Source organism: Notechis scutatus, chromosome 2 (assembly GCF_049901735.1).
Source record: "Notechis scutatus isolate UNSWTSFEM ecotype Mainland chromosome 2, rNotScu1.2, whole genome shotgun sequence".
Taxonomy (NCBI): Eukaryota; Metazoa; Chordata; class Lepidosauria; order Squamata; family Elapidae; genus Notechis; species Notechis scutatus.
In genome coordinates this window covers 76,714,563-76,737,971 of record NC_142010.1, presented here as the reverse complement: position 1 = coordinate 76,737,971, position 23,409 = coordinate 76,714,563, and the positions used below count along the sequence as shown (strand labels likewise).

Below are 23,409 nucleotides of genomic sequence, written 5' to 3'. Positions count from 1 at the left end.
CCGTATTTTTTGCTCCATAAGTGTTCTGACCCATGCCCTTTTCCAACAAATCAAACACAATCCAAAAGGAACAGAAACCTTCTAATGCTTTTTCAAAATAATTAGCTGTGATAAGCACAAGCCTTGCCAAACTGTGTGGGACTTGCCAAAAGATAACAGATAAGAAATAATTTGTAATACAAGAATTTTCAAATACAAACTCAGGATACTGGAATGTCCATGAGGCTGGAGTTTCAAAATGTCTTTGCCTTCTGCAAAGTATATTCCTTTCACAGCTGACTTTTATCTTCTTGAAGGAGGGGCCATTACGTTGCAGCCTTACTCCCGAGTTGCCCATGCTGTTCTAACTGCTCTTTCCTATGAGCAATCCTGCACACGCGCGCTTGGCACAGGCTCCTCGGGAACCTCCTCATCACTGCTGCCAGCCCCCATAATCTCTGAATGCAGCAGTCCATACCCTAATGTTCCTGGCCCCTCATCTGAGTCCTTGCTCTCCTCAGCAGTCTGCACCTGCTGCCGGCTAACCACAACAATAAGACACACTTTCCCCTTCTGCCAAAAGTGGGTGGAAATATCTTTGCATCTTATGGAGCGAATATTGCATCACAGACCATGAAGTGTATTACCTCAGGGGTCCCCAATGGTGGACAGGTGCTGGTCCTTTGCTGAATAGCAGCTAGGCCATGGCAGTGGGGTCCTTTTACAGTGCTGAACACGCCTCTTGTTAGGGTTTTGGAGATTAACCCCTAGAAGAGTATTGCAGCAGTAGTCAAGCCAGGCAGCCAAAGGAGAGCGGAAGGGCCCCAGAGTATACACACACTGAACACAAACACTGTTTGTAGTTTAAATAGTTTTTAATCCAGTTAGAGTTTAAGCATTGTCATTCAGTCCATTAAGTCATTCACAGTATTTCCATCCAGTAAGACTCACTAGTATAGTCCAAGTTAAGAGTCCTTGCAATATCTTTATCAGCCGATAAAGATATCTTCCTCCTCCTCCGGTTTCACTCTCCAGAGAAACAAACGCTGGATATTCAGCAAACAGTAGCAAACAATAACAGTTCAGTCACAGGCACTCACAGTCAGTAATCACAGTTAGTCGCAGCAGCACACAGTAACAGTCACAGCCAGACAGTAACAGTCAGTAGCAGTCAGTCAACTCACAGTTTTCCTGCTTCTAATGCTTCCTTATATTGTAACTTCTAACCGCACCCTTAATCGGCTAATTGCCTGCTGCATTGTGCTTAAAGTGATAAGCACTTAAACCATGATATCTAAGTTTTATATATTTATTCACCCAAACCATATTTGGTATCAATGTTATACCTAACATACTCCCCTTTTGGGTGAAATAAATATATAATACCTTACAATCTTATCCCATATTTTTCACAACTCTCCTGGTGCTTACTGGCACCTTGGGCTTTAGTAAAATTATCAGCTAAATTGTCCTCCGACATACAGTACTCTAGCTGAATCATCTTACTTCTTAAAGATTGTCTCACGTTTAGGAATCTTAGATCTGTATGCTTGCTCCTTGTTTTTACTCCAATATTTGTGGCCATTTGAATTGCTGCCTGATTATCTTCATGTATAATTATAGGATAATCTACTGTTATACCTATATCAATTAACATTTGTTTATACATTATTAACTCTGTACATAACAATGATAAACAGGAGAATTCTGCCTCCATAGTAGACAAACTTATATGCTGTTGTCTTATTGACTTCCAGCCTATTAATGTATTACCCAGCATTATGGCTGTTCCTGAAGTCGACTTTCTAGTGTCTCTTTCTGATGCAAAGCTAGCATCTGCATAAGCACTCAAAATTAAATCACCCTTTGGTTCTAAATACAATGAATAATTCATTGTCTTTTTAAGATATCTTAATATCCTCTTAGCTGCATTCCAGTGTCTTTCACATGGTGCAGAATTGAATCTAGCCAACTGATTCACGCAGTACGATATATCTGGTCTAGACCAATTACTAATATAACTCAAACTACCAATTAAAGATTGATAAATCACCTTATCAAACTCAGGGCTTTGTTCATCAGTGTTGCTAAACTCCTGACTCATTGGAGTCTTAGCTGGCTTACAAAGCTCCATCTTGTAATCTTTTAGCAATTTGCTTATCTTATCTTCCTGAGATATCTTAAAACCTTTCCGTGTTTTCTTTATATTCAAACCGAGATACTTCTTTATCTCCCTAATTGCTTGATCTTTATTCTCTTTCCTAATGATGCTATTATTTTATTTGCTTCATCATTAGTTTCAGTTATCAATGCAATATCATCTGTGAATAGTAATAATAATGATACTTTCCCATTTGTCTCCCTCTTAAACAAACATGGATCGGCTAAACCAGCTTTAAATCGTATATTGTCTAGTTCCTTTACAATATACTGGTTCCATTCATAGCCTGATTGTTTAAGACCATAGAGACTTTTCTTTAACAACCAACAATCATTATTATCCTTATTTTCACTTTTAATACCAACAGGTTTTTTCATATAAATAATATGTTTTAATGGGGCGTGCAAGTAAGCAGTTTCCACATCTAGATGGTTAACTATATAGTTTTTACTAGCTGCCCACACTAAAGCTGCTCTCAAGGTTGCTGCCTTAAGACTAGGTGCAAACACCTCATCATAGTCATTAGCATTCTGCCTAAAACCTTGGGCTACTAACCTTGCCTTATGGATTAAATTACCATCCTTATCTGTTTTTACCTTAAATATCCATTTGCAGCCAATGGATTTCTTTCCTGCAGGTAATTTGGCATTTTCATACACCTTCATATCTCTTAATGAATTCAGTTCCTTATTCATTGCTGCATACCATTTTTCTTTTTCCTTATTAGTATACTTTTTAATTTCTTCTACAGAATTAGGAACTTGATTAATCTGGCACACTGTGTTTAGCCTGGTACCTATCAGGCGGTCTAGATACACGTGTAGTTCTTCTGGGAATTACTGGGCTTACAGGAGGACTTTGTTGAACTACTACCTGTTCATCTTCCTCATCCTGTTCAGCTATTGAATCTGTTTCTTCCTTTATGGGCACTATTTCATCCTGTATTTGTCTCTTTACTTTATTTTTAAAGTTACAGGGATAACTAATGGGATTTCTATAGGATTCAATAATTACATCTTTATTGGCATCCTGTTCTAATTTCTCCCATCCTTCATGTTCTAGAAATTGGGCACTAGCACTACATAACACTTTAGATGTGCCTTTCTCCCAAAATCTATATGCCCTATGGTTTGCCTGATAACCAACGAAGAAAAATCTTTTAGCTCTATGTTGCCCTTTTTTTCTGATTTGTGCAGGAATATGCACCCATGCTGGTGCACCAAATGTGTGCAGGTAACTTAGGTCAGGTTTCCTGCCATGCCATCTGGTGAATGGAATTTCACCTGTCGTTGTATTAACAACGTTGTTCAATATGTTATTAGCACACATTGTAGCCTCCCCCACAAAGAATCAGGTAACCCAGAATCATTTAACATTGTTCTAACCATTGCCTGTAGTGTTTGGCCTCTTCTTTCAATAAAAGCATTATGTTCTGGCCTGTATGGAGCAGACTTCTTATGCTCTATTCCAGCTACCTTAAGTCTGTTCTGGAATTTGTTATTAACAAATTCCGTGCCATTATCTGTCACCAGGGTTATCAGTTGACGTTTAGACTTTCTTTCAGCAAACCTAAGCCAATTGAAAAAATGTTGATATGTTTCAGTTTTGCTTTTCATTAAATAGCAAAACCCATATCTAGAATAATGGTCCATAATGCTCAGTATATATCTAGCACCTCCCATACTGGGTTTCTTTGGACCTATTATGTCTGCAAATACCACTTCTAAAGGTTCTTTTGTTTTGAAACCATTTAGCCTATTTGCAGGCAATACTTTGCTCTTATCTTCACAGCAAACATTACAACGCAAATATTTATCACAATGTTTTAACCTTATTCCTTCAGATAACTCAACTGTACGTTTTAGCATTTTAAAATTTACATGCCCCAAACGCCTATGCAATAAATGGATACATTCATCATGAGGCTTTATATTATTAAATACAGTTTGAGCCTCCCCTTTCTTAGTATTATCTAAGACATATAATGTTCCATTTAAAGCTGCAGTTACCCTTTTGTTATCTTTTTCAATTATGCAATTATTATCTTTAAAAGTAATTACATAACCTAATTTATCTAATACCCTTACTGAAAGCAAATTAAACTTTAGTTGCGGTACATACAACATTTTTATATCCTGGTTTATGTACGGACAACGTGCAAAACCTTGACCTTTCGCTTTCAGGTTCCAGCCGCTGGCAAGAGATATATGTTGAGAACTTGTAGACATTTTTATAAATTTTGTCTTATCTCTTGTGATGCAGTGGGATGCGCCACTGTCAACCACCCATAAATTATTCTTCACATCAGAGTTGCTAAACGTGGCTAGTTCAAATGCTTTCTTTGGCTTTTTTACATTCTGGCTTTTTCTCTTTTGCAGAATCTTGCCAAATGTCCTCTGCCTCCACAATTAAAACACTTTTTAATTGTGTATGCCGTCGAAGATAAATTCTCTTCTTCCAGGTGCTTTACTTTGCTTTGCTGGTTTCTTTCAAGCTTTGAAGATAATTTCTCTTCTTTCTTATCTTCTCTCAGCTCGTCACGCCACGCCTTCTTCTGGCTTCTTCTAGTAGCCTGCCTGTAATCTCGGTTAATGAGAGGCTTTCTTTTGGCAATACTTCCAACGAAGTCACATAGTCATCATAGCTTTGATCTAATGAAGATAATATTATGTAGACTTGTTGCAGTTCATTAAATATAAGCTCTTTTTCTTGCAAATCTTGAAAAATGCTCTTCATACAGTTTAAATGAACTAACATATCTCCATTCCTCTGAAGATGCGTTCGAAAAAGCTTCCGTGTAAGATTTATATGTGCTCCTACACTGTCCCGAACATAAATCTTCCTGAGGTTCTCCCAGCAGTTTGCAGCATTTTCTTCTCCACGAATATGGACAAGCTGCTGATCACAGAGAGTCAGTCCTATGATGCATAAAGCCTGCTCATTCTTCAGTTTAAAGTCTTGTAACTTTTCGTTATCATCATCATCAGCAGGATCCCATCTACTCACATCTGGTGGGTTTGCTATAATGTCCCACAAACCTTCTCTGCGTGAGAAGTAAACTACATTTCATTGACCATGAAACATAGTTTGTTCCATCCAGCCTGGATATCATGGACAGTTGTGACAAATTTACTTGTGCCATTACTCTTCAGATATTTTGACTATTTTAAACTAATTAAAACAGTTTGTTTTTACAGTAATGTGCAACTCACACCAACTCTCTCTGCTATATCCTGGTTAGTTAGACTATGCTGCTGGGCCCATAACCAATGTTAGGGTTTTGGAGATTAACCCCTAGAAGAGTATTGCAGCAGTAGTCAAGCCAGGCAGCCAAAGGAGAGCGGAAGGGCCCCAGAGTATACACACACTGAACACAAACACTGTTTGTAGTTTAAATAGTTTTTAATCCAGTTAGAGTTTAAGCATTGTCATTCAGTCCATTAAGTCATTCACAGTATTTCCATCCAGTAAGACTCACTAGTATAGTCCAAGTTAAGAGTCCTTGCAATATCTTTATCAGCCGATAAAGATATCTTCTCCTCCTCCGGTTTCACTCTCCAGAGAAACAAACGCTGGATATTCAGCAAACAGTAGCAAACAATAACAGTTCAGTCACAGGCACTCACAGTCAGTAATCACAGTTAGTCGCAGCAGCACACAGTAACAGTCACAGCCAGACAGTAACAGTCAGTAGCAGTCAGTCAACTCACAGTTTTCCTGCTTCTAATGCTTCCTTATATTGTAACTTCTAACCGCACCCTTAATCGGCTAATTGCCTGCTGCATTGTGCTTAAAGTGATAAGCACTTAAACCATGATATCTAAGTTTTATATATTTATTCACCCAAACCATATTTGGTATCAATGTTATACCTAACACCTCTTCTGTCTCTTTTCCACAGTGTAGGAGTCAATAGGCAGAGCTGGCACATGAGAGGCTACCTCTCTGTGGTTCAGAATATTTTTTTTCTTGTTTTCCTCCTCTAAACCTAGATGCGTCTTATGGTCAGGTGCATCTTATAGTGTGAAAAATATGGTAATTATGTATTTTCTCTGACAGTGTAATTTATCTATGCAGAAGGTAACCCTTCCATGTTCAATGGATCTTATTCCAAAGATCTATGAGAAACATGAATTTGTTTACAGCTTTTGGTTCAAATTCAGATTATGGGATTTTGTAGGGTTTTCTCTATACCACTTGACAGAAACGTGACAGTCCATCTTTAGTACCAGAGATCGCATGTGGGCTACTTTAAAATGATCCCCCATTGATGAAAAAAATATTTTAAAATAATTAGTTATTTGCCACTTTTGAGATGTTTTTGTCCTTTGGGGACATTATGCTATATAATGAACTTGTGCCAATTTAGGACATGTCACATAATCAACTTTCCATTTCCAAATATTAGGGGTATTCAAAAGTTGTGACATGCCTTGGGGATTGTAAGATATTTTGGTTACTTTAATATAAATTTAGGCATGCTTGATAAATAATTATATATACATCATAACTTTTTAACATTTTGTTTGTTTCATTTGAATTTATGTCATATAGTAGGTGGCAGCAGCTAACTGGCTTTGTCTGATCTTGAAAAGCCAAAGACGGTTAATAAGTTTTGATGGCAAAGCATCAAAAAAATCTAGAGCAGGTTGGGAAGAAGGCAATGACAAGCAACTTCTGCATTGCTACCAAGAAGGCTATGGCAGGGGTCAGCGACTTTAAACACTTAAAGAGCCACTTGGACTGGTTTCCCACAGAAAAGAAAGCACCAGGAGCCAATAATTTAACAACCAGTGTGACTGGGAGGGTGTGGCCAACTCAATGTCACTCACTCCCACCCTGCTCTGGAATATGGAGTGAATCTCCATCCCCCTCCATCCCCCTTACCTTCACAGGCCAGGAGAGGAGTGACGGGGAGAGGAGTGGAGGGACCAGCCAGTGGTGGGATCAGCTGACAGGGAGCTGCATGTGGCTCCAGAGCTGCAGGTTGCAGACCCTGGGCTATATGGTTAGGTCCAGGTAATCACCAAGAGATATATTCAACCAGAGAGTTCTTTATAATGAATTTAGGATTACCTTGGTTTCACATTATTTTATGCTGCAAAAGAAATGCTTTGGAAGTACCACTGCCCATCAATACTATATGCATGGGTTTTAGTATTGCATCCCAGGTTACTGTAATATAGATGTGAATATGTATGCCTAGATGGTAATTGGAGTATACATACAACTAAAATTTCTGTGAAATGTTCATACAGATGAAGATATATTTCATTGGCAGAGTATTTGCTTTCTGTTGGATATACATTGAAAGATTCAGACATTTCTAGCTAAGGGATGCTTTAAATAATGAACTATGAGCAATGACATGATGATAAGAGCTTCAGGACATTTCTAACTTTTCCGTAATATGTACCAGTAATTCTGTATCTGACTAGTTTTGGGATTCAAAGAAATGGGTCAAAAACTTTTTTATTTAATATGTTACATTTGTTTGAGACTGGGCAGGGATCAAAAAGTGTTTGCAAAAGGAAATCATGCAACCATAAATGATTTTAAAGAATTAATAAGGCTTTTCACTAAACAAAGGTATTTGAATTAGCACAGCTAATCCTTTTCTTTGGATTTTCAAGTTCCATTCAGGAACTGAGATTATAATTTAATATTATGATTGAGTAGGAAAACCGTGTCCCACTTTATGTCTGATTTGTAGCTTGAAAGTACCTCATTTTTTTCATTTTATTTATTTTATAGCATTTTTGGGAACATAAAATCTTCCTATTATCATCATGAGAAAAACCTCAATGCCTAATGATATGTATTGCTATACGGGTAGTCCTCAACTTACAACAGTTCCTTTAGTGACCATCCAAAGTTACAATGGCACTGAAAAAAGTGACATGACCATTTTTCACACTTATGTGATCATTGCAGCATTCCCCTGGTCATGTGATTTACATTTGGATGCTTGGCAGCTGGTTAGTATTTATGACAGTTATAGTATCCCAGAGTCATGTGGTAATCTTTTGCAAACATCTGGCAAGCAAAGTCAATGGGGAAGCCAGATTCACTTAATCGTTTTACTAACTTTTTTTTTTAAAATAAATTTTATTAATTACACATTAAAACATTGGACACAGTGTAACTGTACTGGCATCATCTTTGCCTTGCATACTAAAATAAACAATCGGTACCAATTGGTCTATCCAGTATATACATTTATAAAGACATCATAATCTCATCTATATAGATTTTTAACTTTTGTCTTATCCAATTATATTCTGTTGTGATTACATACATAACTTCAAATCTCCGTTCTATAAATCCTGGTTATTTTTTTATTCTGGGTCTCTCCTCTCAGTTCCAACTATTGATAGAGTTTATTTCATATCTCATAATATTCCGTGTTACTAACTGAATAAATGCAACGATTCGCTTAACAAATGTGGCAGGAAAAGTTGTAAAATGGGGCAAAACTCACTTAAACAAATTTCTCACTTGGCAACATAAATGTTGGGCACAATTGTGGTCTTAAGTCGAGGACTACCTGTATAGAAAAAAATGGAACTTCATTAAGAATTTTGAATTTTAGATACATATCTCCAGCATCTTTCAAATGAAACATATATTGAGAAAAAGCTTCACATAGCACAGGCTTATTTTACCTCTTGATCTACCCCTTTACCCAGAGACCTGGTTACAATCAATTTGTAATTAACTGAGCTGTTCTGATCCCAGAATCGCTAAAGAATGCAGTCAGTACCCTTGATCTTGGCTAAAATCATTTCTCTAGGGTGAATTGCTAGGGATAAGGGAGCCTGAATGGGTTTCAATTTTTCTACCCCTGTCTATATACTCGGAGGTGATTCTTTTATGGTATGTGAGCATATTAAAGCAGCTTCTTTATCTATTGATAGCTAAATTGAGCATTATTAGAGTTACACATTAACAAAGGTAACAATAGCTTTACTTGCATGGAGACATTAGCCTCCCCTTGATCTCCATTTTGAACTCCTTGCCTCTTGTCTCATTAGTGGATTTGTCTGGGCTGATCAAGGGGGTCATTTACCTTTCAGAATTATAGTAAGGTTGAAAAAAGACAAAATAAGTGTTCTTGAGTTATCTTTAGATAGTTGGGTGTCAGCAAGAAACTTTTCAAAATATACATATATTAGAGAGAGAGGGAGGCAGGGAGGGGAAAAAGAGAGAATTGAGCTCCAGACCTAATTATCAGGGGACTAGTTTAATGGATAAAGAATAAGAGTTAATTAGAAAGCAAAGATTACAGGAGACTGTCTTTGAAGTTAGGGAGTTATGTTTGTGGGTATCTATATCTGGGTTCTTACTTAAATTAGCAGGCTCAAGTGAAAGAATATTTTGTCAGGTATTCTCATACATGGATTCCTATCACATGAGATCTTCTAGCTGTAAGAATAAGTAAATTCCTTATGCAGTGAGACCTTCTGACAAGCAAAGTCAATGGGGAAGCCAGATTCACTTAGCAGCTGTGTTACTAATTTAACAACTCTGGTGATTCACTTCACAAATGTGGCAAGAAAATATGTAAAATGGGGCAAAACCTACTTAACAAATTTCTCATTTAGCGACAGAAATTCTGGGCTCAATTGTGGTAAATTGAGGACTACTGTATAACTTGTCCTCTGTAAAGAGCCAACTTAGTTCAGTAATTAAGGAACTGAACTAGGTTTGGAGAAATTACATTCAAGTACATTGAGAATCATGAAATTTCCTTTGGTTAATTCTGGACCAATGATTTCTTAGCCCAAATTCTTGTAGAATATAAAGACAATTTCGGTCTTTATAATCTCACCATCTTCAATCAATTTACAGAATACAGAATAACGGAAGGGACCCTGGGGAACTTCTAGTCCAATCTCCTGTTTAAGCAGGGAATCTTATACTATTCTGGATAAATGTCTGTCCAATCTTTTCTTGAAAACTTCCAGTGATGGAGCATGCACAACTTCTGGAGGCAAGCCCTACCATTAATTAATTGCTCTCTCTGTCTGAAAATGTCCTCTTAGTTTTAGATTGTATCTCTCCTTGATAAGTTTCTATCCATTGTTTCTGGTCCTTTCCTCAAGTACTTCGGAGAATACTTGACCCTTTCTCTCTGGGACAGCCCTTAAACATTGGAAAACTGATATCACCCGGGGTGGGTTTCTACCGGTTCTGTCCACCTCAGTAGCTCTGAAGAGCAGCAGACATAGAACCGGTTCTATGTCTGCTGATGTTTTTGCCCACCTGCCCGCCCACCCGGGCTCTTACCTGATCTTTATTTCCTGATTTTTCAACTTCAGCTGCTGAACGAGGCACAGCTGCGGTTGAAAAAGCAGGAAAAAAGTGCTTTTTCAAAGGCTGCTTCTCTGCACGCAGTGTGCTGATGACGATTTACAGGCATGTACGCAGCACGCAGCGTGCAGGGAAGCACATAGTAAATCATCGAACCTCGTAAATCACTGAACCGGTAGTTAACCCTGTAGGATCCCACCCTTGATATCACCCCTAGTCCTTCTTTTTACTAGACTGGACATATCCAGTTCCTTCCACCATTCATTCATATGTTTTAGCCTCCAGACCCCTAATCATCCTTGTTGCTCTTCTCTGCGCTCGTACTAGAATCTTAAGATCTGTTTTCTATCATGGTGACCAGAACTGGACATAATGTTTCAAGTATGGTCTTACACTACTACTATATATTGGAGTACTAATACTTCACATGATCTTGATACTATTCTTCTGTTGACTCAGACTAGGATTGCGTTATCCCTTTTGGTAGCTGCAGCACACTGCTCGTTCATATTCAAGTAGTTGTCCACTAGATCTCCTAGACTTCTCTTACAGTTACTGCTGTTGAACCAGTTCTATGCATTTGGTTGTTCTTGCCTAAGTGGCATACTTCTTCTTACCACTGAATTGCATTTTGTTGGATAGGGCCAGTGTTCAAGTTTGTCAAGCCTATCTTCTAAAGTGTTGGCTATTTTCCCCAGCTTGGTATTGTTAGCAAATTGGATGAGTTCCCTTTCTATCCCCTTATCTAAACCATTTATGAAGGGATTGACAAGGTATAAGATAGAACCTTGGGGTTTGGTCAATGTTCAAGTCAAATTCCCCCCCAGGATTACATAATTTCTAAGATGTTAGTAATGAAACCTATATTTATTAAAATTTGTATTATTTCTTGGAAATTATCTCCTTTCCCAAAATTCATATAAAATAGAGACAAAGAACATAAAACAAATTTTGAAACACACACACAAAATTGCAAATAATGTCCACATTTTTACATGTTCTTCTGTTTCATAAATGGTTCCCACCTTAATGACCTTCAGGCTTCTATTAAAGACTGTTTTCTGGAACAGAATTAAGGTTGACTGGAGGGTGTGTGTGGAATGTGTGTTCAGTTGTATATTGTTTTCATTCATGATCTTGATCATTTGTAATTTTTTGTTTTTGTAATTATAAGCTGCCCAGAGTCATTGCTGGTCAGATGGCCTGTCAAAGGAAGGAAGAACATTCTTATATGTCAAATTTTGCTTTGCTAATGGTTGTTACTGAAGAAATTCTGCAGCACCACATTCTTAAATCTGTATTAAACTCCAGCTCTTCAACAACTCACTGGCTGCATCTCCACTCCACAAATCTGGATAACCACTAGATGATGGCCAAGGAACATAAGGATCCCTTACTTTCTTTTGCTACTTAACAGTCAGTATAGCAATCAATGTTAGTATTCATTTTGGAGAAAATATATGGATGTACTAAAGAGCATCTCACAGCTCTAACACATTTCTCACATATTCTAACTGTATTTGAACTGTATAGATCCAGATGACCCTACTTTGCAATCAGGAGACAAATTAATTATTACAATCTAGTTTGTCTGTCTTGAGAAAAAGATAGAAGAAGATTGATTGGATGAAACACTAGCCTGGTATATTTTCTCTATGAAGATTGGTAATGTCTCTAACTCTTGATAAAGTTGGAATTTATATCAGGGAAACTTCTTTGCAGTGGCCTTTGTTGCAACAGCAAAAGTAATTATGCATCAACTTCAAATTGATATTTATTTAGCTACACAATTTAAAGGTTGCCTGTCTTTCAACAATTCTGGGAGACTGGCATCCCACAAGTGAGAGGCTGTGGATTTAACAATAATATTAACAGGGAGACTCAAATCCTCTCCCTGTTAATATTGAATGAAACTGGCCACTAAGAAAGGAGAATCTCTATAAAATAGTTCCCGCCCCCAAACCTTGGAGCCAGTCAAGAAGGATAACATGATTGATGGTATCAAAAACTGCTAAGAGATCAGGGAACACAAGGATAGACACGTTACTCCCATCCTGACTTGGCACAGGTCATCAACAAGTGCAACCAATGCTATGTCTGAATTGCGATCTAGCCTGAAACCTGACTGAAATGGATCCAGCTAATCCATTCACTTCCACGATCAAAGCCCAAATACCTCCTCAACAACTTTCTCTAAAAAAAGGAAGGTCGGAGACTGGATGGAAATTATCCAGGATTATTTGGATCCAGCAATGGCTTCTTGAGGAGCAGATACACCATAACCTTATTCAAGACAAAGGGCAAACCCCTCTCTCAAAGAAACAGATATCACTGTATAATGACATTTTTTTCTGCTCTCATTGGAACAGTTTAGCCCTTTTGGTTTTTTCCATGGTTGCTATTACTTTTGTCGTAAGATTAAAAACTGCAAGGACAACAGAAATTTGACAATTTTCATGGTTTCTACTTCTGCACTTCCATTATATAAAAAGGTGCAACTCTTACAGAAACACTTGACTATTCAGCCTTTATCAATTTCTACTTCAATGTTTACCTTTGAAAGTTGGAATCTTGAGATTTTGGCAATGGAACCCAAATAGTAGAATCTTCTGGCTTCCGTTGTAACATTTTGTGTCCCATGAACATCTTCCTTTGTGTGTCAATTGACACCTAAACCTTTTCCAGTGAAAAGCAATAGTGATCCTGGTAAATGAAAAGGGAATCCACAAATTACACATCTCTTTGACACAATCTATGCTAACTGTAAGACTTGGCTAAGTGGAGCTCCTTCCTCTTTCTGTGATCCTGGCAAAAGTTCATATATGGCATCAGCAGCTTGATATTTTCAAATATAAATAGGACAGAGTGCCCTGAAGACAGTGAATACATGCAAGACTGATGAGGGGCTACTGAGTCTTATCTTCTATACATACACGATACTCCCATCATATTAGTACAATAAGGAAAAATGCCTAGTACTGACCTATTGAAAAAAGCCCATGTTGGAGGTTTCACATGACTGCATTGATCCTAAGGGTATCTGCTTAATAACTACAGGGACAACTATGTCACTCTGGCTCCAGTTCAGATTCAGTTTCAGTTTATTGGCCCAGGCTCAGTTCTAGTCCATGTGAATAAGATGCCTTTGGGTTTGAGATGAAGAAAAGCAGGCTCAGTCAGGCCCTACCTTAGAAGATCAAAAACAGGCTCAACCTTAGAAGATCAAGTGGATTTTGGGACCATCTGGATTTGGAGATTGTTCACCTCTAGTTGGGCATGGGGTTGCCCCATGGAGACCAGTTTCACATTTTGGGGGCCATTTCTCAGCTCCTACTTGAAAAATAGAAGGAACAGTGACTTGGAGGACCTTTGCACAAATCTACCATATGCACCAATTTCTCAATTGGGAGGCCCTACTTATGGTCACTCATGCCTTGGTCACTGCATTTTGATGACAGCAATGTGCTCTGCCTTGGGATGCTCCTGAAGACTTTCTAGAAACTACAGTTGCTCCAGAAAACAGTGGTGCAAATAGTTATGGCTACAAAGTAATTATGAGAGTCCTTCAAAATGCATCTGCAACACTGCTACTTTATAAATTGTACTGGTTGCCAGAGGCTTCCCAGGTGTAATGCAAGGTGTTGGTTGTCACATATAATGTTTCATGATTGACATTTGTTGCTTTTAAATGTGCGCACTATTTGACTGAGTAGTTACACAGCTTTATGTGTATGTTTTTATTTACTAATTTAAATAAATACACAAATAAAAGCATGTATTTATGCATATTCTATAAATGCACATTGTTTCTTTGATGCAAGGAGGAAAAAAAAGGAACTGATTAGCTTGGGCTTGGTTGTTTGACTAGAAAGTAACATATTTCCCCTGGGCTGATCACTTGCCACCTGCTGCTACGATTTTATTACTAATAGCTAATTGGTCATAAATCACGTAACTGGGCACCATTTCTCCTTCTGACAGTATTCTTTCAGTTTCTCAAATGTCTTGTGCCAATTCGGTAACAATAAAGAGATAGGTCATTTCTATCATCTCATTTTAATTTTTCTACTACATGAAAGTTCGTGTAGTATTGAAATATTAGGCTTTTCTCCTCTGTGGGCCAAGAACAGAGATGGTATTCAGCAGGTTCTGACCAGTTCTGGAGAACTGGTAGCAGAAATTTTGAGTAGTTCAGAGAACCGGCAAATACCACCTCTGATTGGAGATTTTATAGTATCCTTCCCCTGCCATGTCCACCAAGCCACGCCCACAGAACCGGTAGTAAAAAAATTTGGATCCCACCACTGGCCAAGATGTCCCATCCCAGTACAGGTTGTCATGCACTTACACTTGAGTCTTTAAAAAACATCACTAATGGAGCCACATTCATGAAAACATTGATCATCTAACTTGGTGACAAATTCTCATGCACTGCGGGGGGTGGGGGGACTTATCCATCATCAGATATTTTTTTTTGCAATATCATAGTACTTTTGCAGCTGAATCTAATAATAAAAAGTGGATTATTTGACACTATAGCTCTGTTTATATACTGCACAAAATACTGCAGAAATGATGAGGAACTAAATAGGGAGCTTCAACTGCCACCCTCAGGTCATCAGCATTAGGGCTAGTCCAAGGGTAGGGAAACTTGGCTTTTTTTATCACTTATGGACTTCAACTCCCAGAATTCCTGAGTGAGCCATAAAAGGTTCCCCATCCCTGGCCTACTGGTTTTTCAGTTGTGAGGGAAAACAATTTTTGACTCGATGGGACTGTTTAACATACAAATGTAGGATATATAAAGAATAATGGGACTGCTTAATATACAAATGTAGGACATATAAAGAATATGTCCTACATTTGTATATTAAACAGTCCCATTCAAGTCAAAAATTGATTTCCCTCACAACTGAAAAACCAGTAGGCCAGGGATGGGGAACCTTTTATGGCTCACTCAGGAATTCTGGGAGTTGAAGTCCATAAGTGATAAAAAAAGCCAAGTTTCCCTACCCCTGGGCTAGTCTATTCAGCAGCAGAATCCTGTGCCCCTGTATGGCCTAACATCTGTCATACAAGTAAGTTCAACTCCAGACTCAACAACAGATGAAGATTATAAGACGATGTATTAAAACCACTCTTGAATTTCTGGCTTCCTATTCTGAATCATATATCAACCACCCACCCCATTTTACAAAGGCAAGTGAGAGAATGTAGAAAAATTATGAACAGCTCACTACTTCCCATGCATGCTGACCTTCCTCATGTATCATCTGGAAGGTTCAAATCTAGGAAGCCCCCATTGGCACTTGCACAATATCTGTTCAACAACTGTAACATCGATTCCCAAGGAAAAGCCAAATGGGTTGCTGAACGTCCAGATACAGGAGGACATATAAATGACCTCATGAAAAAGGTGCCAGGCTTTGAACTATCATGCCAGCAAAGGACAATAGGATTCATACCTCACATGGTGTCTACCCGGACTCAGTCTATAAGTGAGGCATAGTATCTTCCCCTCAGTCCACCAGTGGGGTCCCAGATCAAACTGTAGATCATACCGTGGCCAGCTGTTAGCTGAGGGTACATACTAATTCAGTATCTGATTTCCCCCCCATAAAAATGGTTAGACTGCCTAGTCATTGGTATCAGAATATAGATCTTTTTAGCATTCATATTTTATTGTGTTTTTAATCTTGGGGAAATGTTTATATATATATTGCAAATCCATGTATGACATGCTATATGCTAAATAAATACAAAATAGCTTGAATGAAATGGCATGTTATAAACTAATGCTAAATTTTCCCAGTCTATATTAATATCGTAACAGATGTTAAACTAGGCTGAACAGTAGCAGCCATTTAAGTCCCTTTTTTGCCTTTCTTATCTATGTTGCATTCTTCTCCAAAGCACTAGTGCTTAATATTCCAGTCCCTGATTGCTTGCAGTGACTAGTGAAGTCTTTAGGCTTGTTATGTCCTCTTAACACTGGCTGGAAGATCATTTACTAGCCATTCTTTAAAGATGCTGTTTGCCATCAAGATACAACCTTTGTCTCATCCCCCGCCCATAGGAAATTTTCTAACTCCATATTTATCTGATCTAATGTTAAAGGGATTTTCCATTTGCCTCCCAACACAACTATTAAGAGCCGTGATGGCGCAGTGGTTAGAATGCAGTACTGCAGGCTAGTTCTGCTGCCTGCTGCCTGGCTGCAATTTGGCAGTTCAAGTCTCACCAGTCTCACCAGTCAACTGCTGTTGACTCAGCAATTCATCTTTCTGAGATCAATAAAATGAGGACCTAGATTGTTGGGGGCAATATGCCAACTCTAAACTACTTAGACAGGGCTGTAAAACACTGTGAAGTGGTATATAAGTCTAAGTGCTATTGCTATTAAATGTGTGTAGTTACAATGCTCTATTGGAGACCATGGTGATGGTGTGGTAGGGGCTAGGATTTGTCCTGCAACTTTTGACTTCTGCAAAGTATCCCTTTTCTTTTGGGAGAAAGATTGATCAATCATTGGGCAATGATTTTTCACAGCATTAGTCAGGCATTATTCAGGGTTCTTATTATTCAAGTCAGTTTTAATACAGGATTGCAAGATGCACATGGAAAAAATAATAATAACTCAATTGAGAGCATTCCTGTGTGAAGCAGGAATCCAGCATCTGCCAACTATCCTTATGGTTGATTTGGACAGGGCAAAAAAGACAGTGAGAAACAGAGCAAAATTATGAGAAAAACAGAATGATGAATGAGGACAAGACATAAGAGAAAGCAGAGAAAAAGCTTGGGAGAAAGAAAGGGGGGGTAATGAACAAGGGGCTGAGATAGACTAATGAGAGGGAAAAAGAAAGAAATATACTGGACATAAGAGAGATCATAAAAGGATAAAAAGAATGTGAGAGGGATCTAATCTAAAAGATAGGTGAGGACTTCCCAGTAAAGTAGATGAGAACAGCCTTTGGGTAAACAGATAGCCTTCCTCACTCACACACTCCTTCAAAATTAGCTACAGTATTAATTCCACAATATGAGTGGCAGTTGGGAAGCAGGAGAATCAGAAAACCCCCATCCACCCCAAGGATCAGGTTCCAGTAAATGGTCTAGCTATCATGGTCTAGCTATTAGTCAAAACTTGTTTCCTTTCCAGTCATATAACAGGGAGAGCAATTAATGAATTCTTCTCCTAATGGCAGAAAATCCAACAGTTACATATATATATATATATATATATATGGTTTGTATGTGTGTATGTGCATATGCACCTATTTGTTGGTCCAGCCAGCCAGCCGACCAGCCAACCAACCAACCGGGCTTTTCTTTGCTTGGTCCCATATTAAAGCTGTCAAGACAGCACTGCTCAAGGCAGTACACAGGTTCCCTGTTAGGGCAAAGTAAATTATCCTGTCCTACTTTTGTATCCCTTTACTAAATGGAAAATATATTAAATCAATGGTCCCAATCAAGCGTCTTTCCCATTACCCACAGGCTGTTGGTTCTGGATAAAAATGTTAATGATTGATTCTGAGACCTACTACATTAGGGCGTGTCAAATTTTTCAACTTTCAATTTCCAAACATTAGGGGTGCTCAAAACTTGTGACATGCCTTGGGGATTGTAAAGATATTTTGGTTACTTTAATATAATTTAGATGTGCTTGGTAAGTAACTACATTAATATCATAACATATACTTTCATTTACAAAGTATATTGATGAGTGTATTTATCTATTTTATCAGTTTTCTTTGTTTTGAGTAGGTGGTTCAGGGGCATCTCTTCAGTGCTTTTCTACAGGGGCTTAATTCATCTTGATGGATAAGGCTTTTGATTGGGTTTGCTCTTAGATTTAGCTTTAACATACTGTACATGCAAAAACATTCATGTTCACTCAGTGATATGGAACATCTTCTCTGACCTTGTCTTACAGTAGAAATTATGACTGTCTTGGAAAGGGATAACCATTTCATTTATTAGTAAGGAGTAATGCAGTTTTAAGATTTCTAGAAGCTAGGATTCATTGGAGCCAATGCTTTGAACATATTGGAACTCTTTCAATAGTGGGAACATCTCCTTGGAAACAAGCAAAACATTAATGATTGTTGCACCCATTTGTAGAATTCTCCTTCATTGATCATCAAAGACCAATGATATTTTCTTTTTATAGCCAGACAAATATCTCTTAATTTTCCTGAACATTTTAATCTTTAAAAAATATGTATTGTTTTAAAAATAACTGATTCTTGAATTAGAATGTGTGAAGATTATATATAAATATATATATTTACAAGCTGCTTTAGTAGAAATATTGCTGAATGACATTATAAGCATTTAATATTTTTCATTTCTTTTCTGGGCATCTTTTATTCCTCATGCTTGAAATCTCCTTCCTACTCAAAATCTGTTTCAATGACTTTACTTTTCCTGTCTCACTTAAATTTTACAGCTTTTGTGTGAGGTTATTTGCCTTGCTGTGAAAATTACACTGGGGAAATATGATGGCATGCAAGGACACTTTATGAAATGCTTGCATCCCCTGAAGTTATGGGAACTACATAAAGAAGTTGTCAATGTTAGTAAAGCCACTCAGTCACCCATTATCTCTCTATCAGTTGATCAGCATACCAGGCTTTGGGCCTGCTTCCCACCCCACTGGGTCCCATCCCCACCTCCCCACCCTCACCTCCCTACCCCCCACCCCCCACCCATTGCAATTCTGTCCATCTTATTTTTTCATATATCTCCTTTGGCAAGCAGCTGGTCTGCTTAAGTAGTCTTTCTAAACGGAAGCTACATGGAGCTGTCCTGGCCTTCCTACATGTAGGCTGCGTGGCATGATGTCCCAGAAGTGGGCCCATTTTGGGAGCAGCCACAATTCATTACACCTGCTCTAAAATGGTGCCTGCTTTGGCATGGTGCCACATGACCTCTGTACTGTATAGGGAGGCCAAGGGGCGAATCGGTTAGCTCTTCTTCCCGGACATGATATTTGAGACTACCTGTACTGTGCTTCTTTTATATGCTTATCTTTCATGAGGATATACAGAGTATTTTTATTGCACATTACTTGTAATAAGGCTTCACAGACTCAAACTGGAGAATTAATGGAATATAGGATTCCACGTGGTTCAGTACATTTGTGAAAAATTTAATCTGAAGTAGTTTTAAATGCTAACATATCCAAAAGAGCTTCTGGGACACAATATTTAAAGAGATGAAAGCCTTCTGTTTTGTTATCAGTATGCATAATAAATAATAATGAAAATTCTCAGTTCTCCATGTGCCAGTTGTTATGTAACCGCAACAGCATTTCTAACAATAAAAAAGAAAAGTAGTAGTTTCAAGAGGCTCCTGGGGTTTTTTAAAAGGAAAAACACACACCTCTAAATCATATTATGCATGCATGCATGCATGCATACATACATACATACATACATACATACATTACATACATACATACATTACTTACATACATTACACATACATACATACATACATACATACATACAATATTCGCTACTGATATAAATAATTACACTAGAATTTTTCATATAAATTACACCTGACCAAATTGTATTTTTATATATACAATGAAACCAAATTGCTCCTCTTTCCTTCCAGCCTTCCCAGCATTAGAGCCTTGTCCAGAGAGCTAAGTCTTTACATATTATCTCCAGAGTTGGATGAATTGAGTCTGGTCATTTGTACCTTGAGTGAGAGCTTTGAGTTGATTTGTATCATGGTCCATTTGTTTATTCCCTTAGTTGTCCACAAGGTCAGGAGTCTTCTCCAAACCCAAAATTGGAAGTGTCAATAGTCATCTTATCTGCATCTTCAAAGTCCATTACTTTTGTTTGTTTGTTTTTAATTTGAGAAAAATTGAAGTAAAATTAATAAGGCGCAGCTAGAGAGAATGCCAGAATCATAGCATTGGAAAATAGCACGTGAGAATTAGCATCTGGATGACTTCTAGAAAGACTCACCACATTATGTAGCAGCCAGTCATAGAGTTTCATTTTATATATACATTTCTTTATATTATCTGCACTATCATGAGAGCAATCTGTATTCTACGAGAGTGGAAATATACAAGTTCTAAGAAAACTATTCCCCAAACTTGGAGGTGGAACAGAAAAAAATTCTGGCAAGATGCAAGCAGTCCCTTGGACACACTTCCTGCACATCTTGAATAAGAATTTGAACTTTTTTTTTTTAAAGAATAAAAACCGAGGCGAGTGGAATATGACATGCAGTTCATCCACCCAGATTTTTTTGTAGTGGATTTGGTAGAATCCACTAATTTTTTATTTTTTTTGGTCAGTAGAAAGAAGTTCACTGATTTGTGAGGAAACATTTCCTCCTGTAGCCTACAGCATTCTCAAAATGTGCTCAGGAAAATTCAAACTTTTAAGAGCAGATTTTGAAAGTCTGCAGGGTTCTGTAGATGAGAGGAAAAAATCTTACTGAATTAGTCTACTAGTAGATTGCTGGATTGTGTACTGGTTGTTTTAAAACTGTAAAACATTGTGACAAAAGGGATAGAAGACCTTCATATAATGTTTGCTGCATTGGTGCTACAGAAAATATTTGGATCCTGTCAAATTAGATCTAAATGGAGGAGGAAGGGAAGAAAAAAAGTTAAATAAACATTGATTAATCATGTTCAGATCTGTTTTGTTTTCTAGTATAAAAATGTAATTTTCAGAGAGAAAATAAGTAATAGTAACAGAAAAACAGTAACCTCTTTTAATCTTTGGTGTAGTGCAACAGTCTCCAACCCCTGGGCTGTGGCCCACTACCACATTCAGAACTGGACCGCATGAACAGTGTGGGAGCATGTGTGAACTTCAGGCGCTGGCGCTCACAGCCCCACTTGCACTAGCTGTGTGGGGTGTGCCTGCCCCTCACACAAAACATCCCCTCTTCTTCTCCCCTCGGCCGGACCACCGACCTGGAAAGGTTGGGGAACGCTGGTCTGGTGGTTAAGGCACCAGAGTAGAAAGCAGGACACTGTGAGTTCAAGTCCCTTCTTAACTATAAAAGCCAGTTGGGTGTCTTAGACCAGTCATTGTCTCTCAGTCCAACTGGTCCCCTAGAGTTGTAACAGTGGGGAAACAGGAGGAGGAGCAGAGGTGGTATTCAGCAGGTTCTGATCAGTTCTGGAGAACCGGTAGCAGAAATTTCGAGTAGTTCGGAGAACCAGCAAATACCACCTCTGACTGGCCATGCCCCATTTATTCTCTACCTCCCAAGTCCCAGCTGATCAGCTGGGTGTTCTTTTGTTGCCCTGCACAGGAGAACAGAACTGGAAAGCAGGTTAGTGGGGTGAATGGGATTTTGCACTAACCTTCCACCTGGAGTGGGGAGGGAATGGGGATTTTACAATATCTTTCTCCTGCCACACCCATCAAGCCACAGCCACCAAACCATGTCCACAGAACCAGTAGTAAAAAAAATTGAATCCCACCAGTGAGGAGGAGGTGTGTTGTTTATGTTCATTGCCTTGAATTATTCATAAAAATAATAAAGGTGGGATACAAATAAAGGACTAACAAAATAAAACATGTCACAGGCAAGTGACCAGCCTGGGATGAATTCAAATTCCTCACTATTAATAATGAAGGTTTAGCAATGCAACAGTTTTAAATCTCATTGATAAGAATTTTTATAAAACAGAATTGCTTAATTTTGATTTAACTGAATCATAGTTTGAAAGGGATATACATATGAAAACAAAATGCACGGCCCTTAATTTTCAGAAAGTGAGTATCCACTACCAAAACAACATATTGTGGCAGTATTTCCTCTCCTCTCCCATCACCTCTTCCACCTCTCAGTGATTTCCCCCACCTCCTCCTATTTCACAATCTTGCATCCTTCCTTATTATTATGGCCATCAATTGCCTCACATATTTTATATCTAGATATTTAACACCATGTACAACTGTTTGTTTTTGTTAGGCAAGACCAGAACAAAAGACAAGTACCGCGTTGTATATACAGACCACCAGCGGCTGGAATTGGAGAAGGAATTCCACTACAGTCGCTACATCACCATCCGGCGGAAAGCAGAGCTGGCAGCAGCCCTTGGACTCACTGAGCGGCAGGTGAGTGCTTCAGAAATCCCTCCAGTTGCAAACCATCACCCTGTTTTTAAATTACACAGGCTAATTAAGCAGAGTGGCCAATGTTCCGGATATTTACTATCATTTATATATACACAAATTAATATTCATTTGGAAATAAATGGATGGACTTTTATATAAGCATGAAGAATTTGTTTCATTTTAATTGCTCCCTGAACCGTTATATGAATAAAAATGCACTCATATTTCAGTATGCACACTTTTCTGAAATTTGCAAAGCATTTCCTCTGCAATATTTATCTACAAATCCATTCTGTTCCTTTGTGAAAATAAGTAACAGTTCACCACTCAATCCTTCATATTAATGGTAAACTATGATAGATTAGGAGGAACTGTTTCCCTAAGCCCTTTCTTAATTTTATGGCCTTCATTTGTCTCTGCAGGTGAAAATATGGTTCCAGAACCGGCGAGCAAAGGAGAGGAAAGTGAACAAGAAGAAGATGCAGCAGCAAACGCAGCCGGCCAGTACAACCACACCTACCCCACCAGCGGTCGGCACTCCCGGCCCTATAGGCGGCATCTGCAGCAGCACCACCAATCTAGTTTCCACCTCACCAATGACTATCAAGGAAGAATTTATGCCTTGAACTCAGCCTTTCCATTATATCTCCAGACTAACGTACCCAGAATGATACGGATTTCCCCGAGAGTCAAACTAGTTGTCAGACTCTCAACACTGGAAGCTAGTGGCTTTTTCTATATGCTACTCTAGTGGACAAATGTAATCAACTCATTCCTAGGAGTTAAAAACCAAATAGGCCTCTGTTGCTATTAGAGAAAGACTTGCTGTTGTCTCAGACA

General features: G+C 38.3%; 1 protein-coding gene across 1 annotated transcript in view; it reads left to right on the top strand.

The window, feature by feature from the left end:
* CDX1 (caudal type homeobox 1) overlaps positions 1–23,409 on the top strand; it is a 37,890-nt gene extending 14,481 nt beyond the window's left edge. The window contains exons 2-3 of the mRNA XM_026685354.2: positions 22,424–22,569; positions 22,992–23,409. Of these exons, the coding sequence (XP_026541139.2) occupies positions 22,424–22,569; positions 22,992–23,195 (350 nt within the window). The 3' untranslated portion in view covers positions 23,196–23,409. The remainder of the gene's footprint in view (positions 1–22,423; positions 22,570–22,991) is intronic.